The 9,350-nt window shown below is 40.8% G+C and overlaps 1 protein-coding gene across 13 annotated transcripts in view; it reads right to left on the bottom strand.

The window, feature by feature from the left end:
• The window catches only part of atxn7l1 (ataxin 7-like 1), a 33,411-nt gene continuing 24,061 nt past the window's right edge, over positions 1–9,350 (bottom strand). For 8 of the 13 annotated variants that reach the window (XM_053650068.1, XM_053650075.1, XM_053650069.1 and 5 more), the window contains 2 exons: positions 8,567–9,182; positions 5–4,051 (listed from right to left, as the gene is read on the bottom strand). In XM_053650068.1, coding sequence (XP_053506043.1) covers positions 4,034–4,051; positions 8,567–9,182 — 634 coding nt within the window. In that variant the 3' untranslated portion in view covers positions 5–4,033. Of the gene's footprint in view, positions 4,052–8,546; positions 9,183–9,350 lie in introns of all 13 variants that reach the window. The other 5 variants (XM_053650066.1, XM_053650067.1, XM_053650063.1 and 2 more) reach the window with 4 other exon arrangements.

Here is a 9,350-nt window from a genome sequence, read left to right as displayed (position 1 = left end):
ATGGGACGAGGCAAAAAGTTCTTCAAGGATCACGATTCGATAGACACCACCTCCATGCCAACATAATAATTTGTTATGTGTGCCAGAAGAATATCTATATATACACACTCACTTTCAGTAAGAGCTTTATCTTGATCTGGAGTCTTTCTTGAACGCAGGCCATGACATGGGAGTATACCCCAGCTGGGACGCTGTTCCACTGCAAGGCACACGTTCATACACTAACCCCAGCGCAAGATGAAACCTGGAACCCTGAAGCAGTGAGGCTGCAAAGCCACCTGCGACACCACTGTGCAGCCACACACACACACACACACACACACACACACAACACACACACACACACTTTGCACTGAAACATCCTGTTTCTCTGGAAACTTTGTGTTTGTGGTGATTTCGGTGAGGAGGCTGCTGGGAATTTCCCACTAAGAGCAAAAGGTTACGGGTTTTCTCAATGAAGAAAGTGAGCTGAGAGAAGCCTCATGCTAGCATTACTCTTACTGCTTATTTTTATGAAGACCTTCTACATGTACACAGCAATCACAATGTCTGATCAAGAAATGACAACTGACTCAAAGTAGATAAAAACTATTTATGTTACACTTGAAATGCAAAACATTGTCAAACCTGAAAATACACATCTCTCTCATTGTTGAGAACGCACAGGCCAACAGGGCAAGAAGAAGGTCTTTAAGTATCAAATTGTTGTTTCCTTTTATTTAAAAAAAAAAAAAAAAAAAGTTTGTCTTTTCTTGCTATTGACATTCACAAATATAAGCAAAGTAGTCATATGCACACATGTGCAAGAGCGTATGTACTGTATCAGTAGAAGTAAGCAACAGGTCAGGGCCCAGCTTCCCAACAGCATCACAGTGTTGAGATCACCTTCCGTTTAAACAAAGTGGTCAGACTGACTCTCGCTCAAACATACAGCCTTCATCAGCTTCGGCGTGGATGCGTTTGGGGAATCTCAGGATCAGAAAGAGACACAATAAACATAGCTGCAGTTTACATTATTCAGAGATTTCCTTCTTTCTACTTCACCAGAATTGTGTGCGTGTGTGTGTGTGTGTGTGTGTGTTCTGTGAAACTGGGCAAAGGTCGTCTACTATTATTCAGTAAGTCATGAAGATATTACATTCTGATGAATAAAATGACATATTCGTTTGAAGAAACTTAGAAGGAACTCTGACAGCAGACACTGCGAGGCACAGTACTGAGCATTCAAAACAATACAGCTTCAGGTCAGGAAGAGTGGAACGAAAGCATGATGCGCCTGTTTTATAGCCAGTAAAACCCACTATTAATCGACATGTTTTAATAGAATCCGCATTTAAACCATGAAAATCTATCAATCCGAATGTATTACTACATGGCGCTGTAGATCTCAGTGTTCGATGTAAATACGCAGGGTGAGTTCAAATGTATTTTCTGACTGCGTTGCTTTCACGTGTTTTAATCCTGACAGCAAATTCTGTCAAAATCACTTAGGGAAAGAAAAATGTGAGGTCCCTGTCTTTGCGGGTGTGAGCAGTGACCACTGCATGCACTGCGATTCCAGATGTTTGAGAGTTGGAACTTACATTTTATTGTGTTGCACATGTTTGAGAGGGGATGTTGCAAATTTGGAGTTCGGTGTGAACGAGGTAGTGCATGGCATGTCATGCCTAAGAAGAAGAAGAAAAAGAAGTGGAGGAGAAGGAGGAAAGGTGGGAACAACATGCTTGCTGGAAATGTGTGTCAATTACAGCAGGTCATGGAATGTCCTTGATATTTTATTAAAAGCGCTAGTAACGGTTAAAGCCCAGGCATCCTTTAAAAGAGAGGATTTTAGAGAAGAGAGGGGGGGGGGTTGGGTGTCCTGGTGTGCTGATGTGAGTCATTCGATCATTAATCACTTCTGATTTCTATTTAATGACTATAAAATGCTCTCATGTGCCTGTAGCAGTGACTGCACTGGTCATTGCAACGCCCGACAGAGACAGGGCACTAAAAAACACGAAGCAACGTCCAGGGTGCTTTTTGTTCACCTCACCAGTTCTCTCATCCACAAATGTGAAAGACGATCTACAGGATTCTGTGTGCTGTGCGAAATCTCGTTCGCCTGGACATTAGCAAACCAACTCCTGAGTACTTTGCGGAAGCACTGTACACGATCACCTGGAAGGTAAAGAGCTGTTTGGGGGTAGGGGTTTAGCTCTGGCAGTTGACCTACAGCCAATTTTGCATAGCAGCAAGGCAATACGGTAATAACGACACATACACGGCGAGTTATACACCCGCACAGCACACGGGTACTGCGCTATGGCATCGGGGATCACACAGTTTTAGCTGTTAATGACAAAACTGTACAGATATCTTTGCCTTTTCCTCGTTATATGCCTCATTATACCTTTATAAATAGAATCATATTAAATTCCTGTTCAAACACAAAAGTGCAAAAAAGGGGATCTTTACAAATTGTCAGAGTTCTGTCTTCACGAGATCAATAACATTATTAAAAAAAAAGACTCTCTCTGTGACTCAGTGGAGAAAAACAAAGCTGAAACTCGTGTGTGACAGTAAGGGCGAGTTTACAGTGACGTCGAATCTTAAATCCTAATCTCAACGCTACACCCAGTACAGGTTTAGAACATAATAATAATAATAATAATAATAATAATAACAACAACAATATACACATTAAACAGATCGGTCACGGTGAAAAAACAATCAAATTAAATTCCTTTATGAATTGGAAAATGCAAAGAGATGGCATTCTACACGTATACAGTTTGAAAAGCTCTATGGACCAAAAGAGGGGAAAAATCCCACTGAGTGTAACTGTAACTACTAGGTCCGACTTCACAGCTACGCAGCAGTTCACTCAAAACATTACGTAAAAAGGTTAGAAAAAAGCTCGCTTAGCTTAAGCAGCTGGGATTCTTCTCTCTGCTTCTAAAGGCTAGCATTTCGCTCGCGACTATCTCTGTCGTTGAAAAGCCTTTTTCCTCGATCTCATTCCAATTGAAAAAAAAAGTGCATTTTTTTTCTTTCTATAAACCATGTGAAGATCAGGGAAGACAGAAGCTTCTAGAGTCCAAAACTCTGAAAGACACTAACAATAAATATTTATATATAAAAACAAACAAAACAGATATGCACTCATATTTCCAACAGTAAGGTTTCTATTATAATAATACTTAAACTTTTATAATGGCATACAAATATACCTTTGAGCAATGCCATAAGCCATGTAAGTGAAGAAAATTAATATGTGGGATAAATTATTATACAAAATTTAACACTATGCTAGTTTGCTTTCCAACTTGGATTCGAGTCCTGAACGTCGTATTCTTCAGTGACACGTGTGACAGAAGAACTCCAAAATACTCAAAAACCTGAATTCACCCTCTTTAAAAAAATACAGCTTGCTAAAAAGCATCTAGAAAATATTCCCTTGGTGAAATGCTTTATTTTGTTTGTCTGTTTGTTTTTTCTCCTTGTCCTCTGCAGCCTGTTGCGCAGTCCAGGCATGAAGGACACTAAGTGCACTTTAGATCCGGGCAAGTCTGCAGAGCCTGCCTCACGCTTACAACACACCGTCACGTTCAAATCCGACCGGTTTGTCTTTACTGTTCCGCTTTCGAAAACTGCCAGACCCGTGGAAAGAAAAGAAAAGAAAACTTGCTGGGGATGTGTGATGTACGAAAAGCCACGCTGATTCTCAAACATCGGAGACATGTCTGTATTCTGGGACAGGTGAGCAGAATGAAATGGCAGTTCGTTACTGTGGTTATATGGATGACCAGTTCTATTACAAGTTGCAGTACCTAAACACAGGAGACAGGCCAGCGGGCCAGGTGTCAGTAAACAGTCAGGGTGCACAGGCACACACTCTCACACACAGTGCGATGGGCTCCACAGGGGCCATGTGGGGTCACGGTGCTGCTTGCAGACCAAGGCAGGTTAAAGGTCAACACCGTGTGTAAAAGAGTTGCGGGTTAAAGGTCACTGCTGCAAAGCTGCTTTACTTGATCCACCTCAGCCAGTGTCACTCATGCACCTTGGACTGTGAACACACATGGAATAGATGTACCATCAGCATACAGTGGATATAAAAGTCTACACACCCCCGCTATAACTGCAGATTTCTGTGATGTAAAACTTAAACCAAGATGTGACCGTGATACAGCAACCAGCAAAATCCAAGTGAAAACAAATAAGCATTTTAGCAAAAAAGAAGAAAGCAAAAACTTACAATAACCTGGTTGCACAAGTTTGCGCACCCCTTAACTAATATTTTGTAAAAGCACATTTTGCTTGTAATACATCGCTCAGCCTTTTTGGGTAAGAGTCTACCAATGTCTGGATTAGGCAATTTTATTTCACTCTTCCTTCCCAAAAAGATTTCAGGGAATCTCCTGTACACAGTCCTCGTCATGTCGTTCCACAGGTTTTCGAGAGGATTTTGATCTGGGCTCTAATTGTACCAAGATATGGTGATCATCTTCTTCTGAAGCTTTTCCTTTGTTGCCTTGGATTTGGGCGTTGGGTCGTTATTGTGCTGGAAGGTGAGTTTATTTTCTTCATGCTCAACTGTCTAACAGAGGAAGGCAGGTTTTGTGCCAAAACAGATTGGTATTTAGAGTTATCCATGACTCTCTCTATCTTGACTACAGCCCCTGTCCCAGCTGTAGAGAAATAGCGCCTTAGCATGATGCTGCCACCCCCGTGCTTCACCGTGGGGGATGAGCAGTGTTGTTTAACTATGGCCAGTTTTCTACCTTGGTCTGATCAGATAACAACACATTTTGTTTTGGCAGAATTTAGGCAGAAATTCTTTTGTACCCCTCTCCTGATCGATACCTTTCGACAAAGAAATCCTGTTTAATCCTTTTTAAGCTTCAGCAGACAGAAACTAAGATTTCAAGAAAAGCCTACAGAAACAGTGGGTATTTGTTTGGGGTTAATTAGAATAACTTCTTTGATGATAGGTATATCATAATTACTTTTGCCCCATTACACATGCAACATTATAAAAGGGTGTGTAAACTTGTGCAACCAGGTTAATGTAAGGTTTTTCTTTCTTCCCCTAACATAATGTCAGATCATTTTCCACATTTAAAGTTATCTTGGTTTACTTACTTGGTTAAAATCCATCAATTTAATTATTACCTTCCATATCTTAATTATTACTGCTATTAATGTAATGCAACAATAAGCAGTAAATACAGGCGGAATCTACACCATTATTTGTGCTCATAGTCATTAGTTAATTCGATGTAACTAGATGATGTTTATCTAACAGCATCCTGAGAGCCTGCTGAAGGTCCATTAGTTAACTGTTCATGTCAAATTACGCATGGAATTCTGTGAATACTAATATGGGGAAATTTAACTCGTTCTCTAAATTAAACATTGCTTTTAATGTCACTGAAAAAATATCAGGTTGGCACCTTGCTGTCCTTTTCGTCACACTTTCCTAACAGGGAATATTTAGCAGCATTATCATAATCTCAATATGCCTCAAAACAACCAACTGCCGACTCAATATATTCAACTATGAGCTACTACGTCTCGTCTGTGAGCTCATGTATGAGGAAGAGGGCCGACGGCGCTTTCCACAGAGTGTTACGCTGCCCGATGATGCTGCATGAGCAGCAGTTCAGGAGGATGCAGTGGCTGGCTTCATGCGTCTCAGAAAAAGGACGTGCTAGCTTTCATCCTCCCTGTCGTGTGATAAGGGAGAGCTAGGAATTGGGCAGGAATTGGCAAGTGAGCAAACTGGGGAGAAAACAGATTAAAAAAAGGTCTGCACCCAGACCTACAGGATACTATATAGTTAATGCTGGCTCAAAGGAGGAATAGTTGACATTCCCTTTGCTAGCTAGCCAAGATACTCTACAAAAATATGTCCGGTTTACAATTTATGACTAGAATGTTTTTCATAAGACACATGCCCTCAGGCTACGATCCGTTGGTGTTTCTATTATTGATTATGTGTCTGTTACAGCAAGGCTGTCAAATAAAAATTCACAGTAGGAAAACTGCAATCCTGTTAATGAATAAATGGATAAATATTTAATTCATTTACAGTAAAGACTTTTGCCACTACAGAGCAGTTTTCCAACATTAGCTAACTTTTGTATCAAACATTAGCTAGCTGGCTTCACTTGGGTATAACCTCTAACAATAGGAGGCTAGCCGACAGTGTTGTGGCATGTTGTTGATCCACTAAATAAAAATAAAAAAAGAGCTTTGGCCGGCCACTTGCCAAACACTTGTAACTATTTCCTTTTCCACTCTTAGCTTGATGTGATCCATCTGTGGAACTAGCTAGGCATCTGATTAATGCAGAGAAGACGGGGGCCAAATGGTTACATGATGACTGAGCAAAACTAAGGACTAACATGACCATGAGGTGATAACCATGAGGAAATCAACATGTCAAGAAAATTGTAGTGAAGTGTATAAATTTTCGTCTGTGAGAGTCAAAATGGGAACAGTGGATATAAATCGTCTACACACCCCTGTTATAAGGTTTTGTGATGGAAAAAATTTAAACGAAGATAAGTCATGTCAGAACTTTTCCCACTTTTTCTCAATTTGAAATTACAGCGTATAAAAATTAAGTGAAAAACAACCAAACATTTTAGGGAAAAATAGGAAAAATTTTTTAAAAATGTTTAAAGGGGCCGAGCACCAGAGGCGCAGTCAGCGCAATGCGGAGCCTGAAGAACACGAAGAGAAGAAATAGAATGTAAATGAATGAATAAAAGACAGGATCAGAAGCACAGCTGAGAATAAGACTGAACAGGAAATGAACAGAACAGAGGCATTTAATTTCATGCCAAGAGGTTGAAAGGTTACTGCAATGCTGAGCCACAAAAGAAAGGAACCGAAAGACAAAACATTACACAGACTTTTAAGAACTTGCACCACACAGGAATCGAACCCATGTCCTTTAGAATGAATGCTTGTCATTTATTTCACAGTGCGCCGCACATGTAATGACACCGAAAAAACTCATTTTGGACAATGTTTTCAAAAGTTATGTTTTTAACAAAAAACTTATATCACTTATAACACTAGGTGGCGCTGTGTTCAAAATTTCTCAGGTACCTAGAGGACATGTTATGAATGATCCCTTCGAAATTTGGTGCCGATATGCCAAACATTTTAAAGATATTACAATATATGACAGATTTCAAAATGGCGGACAGGTGGTTTGTCCGATCCTGGCAAAATTGATATCCACGGCTTCGCCATGACCCGATGAATCCGTAGACACCAAGATCATAATCTTCTGTCAAAGTATCCAAAAGCAAAAATAATCATTTTTTCAAATCCCATGACCTGTAGGTGGCACTGTTCTCAAATTTGGCATGGACCCTCGGATCATGCTACTGATGAAGCCTACCAAGTTTCATTACGATTGATCAAAGTATGGCAGAGATACAGCCTCTGGTCCAATTTTGGGTCAACATAGTTAAATTTGCGACATCACAACTTTTGAACAAATATGAATATCAAAATTCTGTTCAGTTGAGTTTATGCGGCTCTGTCAACTGATCATGTGAGACAGTATTGGTAAGAATGAGGCAAAAAAAGAATGAGGAGTAGCGAAAAAACTGAATACTGTACATTTCAAAATGGTGACTACTGTAATGGGTGGAGTCTTAATGTAAGACCTGCATTGTGATCAGCATGAAGAGACTAAACTGATGAATGTCTGAACTACTGGTGGTGCTATAGAGTTGGTCCAGATAATATTCATGGTCATATGTAGGAGTGTTCCAAATTTCATCATTTTCCTAATTACGGTTCATAGGGCTGCCATAGACTCCCAGTGGGGAATAATAATAATAATAATAATAATAATAATAATAATAGTAAAATTCATAGATAAAATGGGTGCCTACGCACTTTCGGTGCTTGGCCCCTTATTACATTTTAGTGTGCACACGCTTTTGTAATTGGGGCTGTGTTCGGAATGAACCAAATGTTCAAAAGTAATTCTCATACAGCTGTCATTAATGAAATTATTCTGATTAACCCCAAATAAATATTTGCCGTACAGGGTCTCACTGTCGAATGGTATTGATCTAGTAGAGAGGTACAATTTTTTTTCCAAAACATCAGAAGGCCATCATCGACAAGTGGCGAATTTGGATCGCCACAGTGACATCACCAAGAACAGGACGACCCTCCAAAACATCAAAACTCTGTTACAAAATGTCTGACATGATTTATCTTGGTTTCAATTTTTTACTTCACAGGTACTTGCCATTTTAACAGGGGTGTGTATACTTTTTATATCCACTGTATAAACATCTCCGAACACAAAACTTCATATCAATGTACATGTTTTTCTTTAAAAACAACAGTTTTTAAAACAGTTTGTAAATGAATTCAATATTTCTCCATTACACTTGTCATATTGTGATTTTTATGTGGTAGCGCAGCATTAACAGACACACAATCTATAATATAAACACAAAAAGACTGTAGTATGAAAGCTCTGTGCTGTCAGTTACAGTCTATTATGATTAGAGTGACCGTACCACTAAATCTCATTGCTCACCAGTCTGGAGAGGGCGCTATGGGACGCCTCGGCTGCCGAGGACAGTAAAGCAGTGCTGCTCTTCCGGAAGATTTCGTTGTGCGCCGTTGTCTTGGTCACTTTGCCAGCTCGCTCAGAGCCTGAGGTTTTGCGTTTGCGTCCCTCCGTGGATCCGCACGGCAGCAGGCTTGGGGACAAAACTGACCCATGATTGCCCTTTGGCGCCTGGGGCAGGTTTAGCTCGATGCTGGTGTGTCTGTCCATGTTGCTCAGTCCCTGACTCCCCCCTGGCTGGTTTGGTTTGGACCGCATGCTCAGGGCCGCCGTGCCGTTGCTGACGTGTACAGGGCCTGAAAGATGGTAGCCACTCCCATTCCTTTTCTCAGCAACTGGAAGTGGCTTGTGCTTTTTCAACAACACCCCTTCTGCAGAGGTTTTTAATGACTTGGCTGCTTTATTCAGCTGCAGTTTGGATTCTTGAAGGCAGAAGATTCTGGTGCCATTCTGGGAGAAAGGGGTGGAGCAGGACACAGTGGAAATAGAGTCAAGGGGTGGAGTCGGGCTAGGGAGAAGGGACATGCTCAGAGATGATGAATCAGACATGCTAGGCATGCTGTCTGCCGCTAGAGGGACTTTCCTACAACACACAAAATGTGACATCATCAGGCTGTGGCAGGAACAGTGACTGCATGCTGCTCTGAATAGAGCATCATCTGTGCACACAACAATCCAACATCACGCCAACACCATTTAGGCAGTTTTAAGCTCCAAGCTTATTTATACTTCTGGAAATCTGCTGATATCC

The sequence above is a fragment of the Ictalurus furcatus genome, chromosome 19 (assembly GCF_023375685.1).
Source record: "Ictalurus furcatus strain D&B chromosome 19, Billie_1.0, whole genome shotgun sequence".
NCBI lineage: Eukaryota > Metazoa > Chordata > Actinopteri > Siluriformes > Ictaluridae > Ictalurus > Ictalurus furcatus.
The sequence above is the reverse complement of the archived record's forward strand: the minus strand, read 5'-3'. Positions and strand labels throughout refer to the sequence as shown.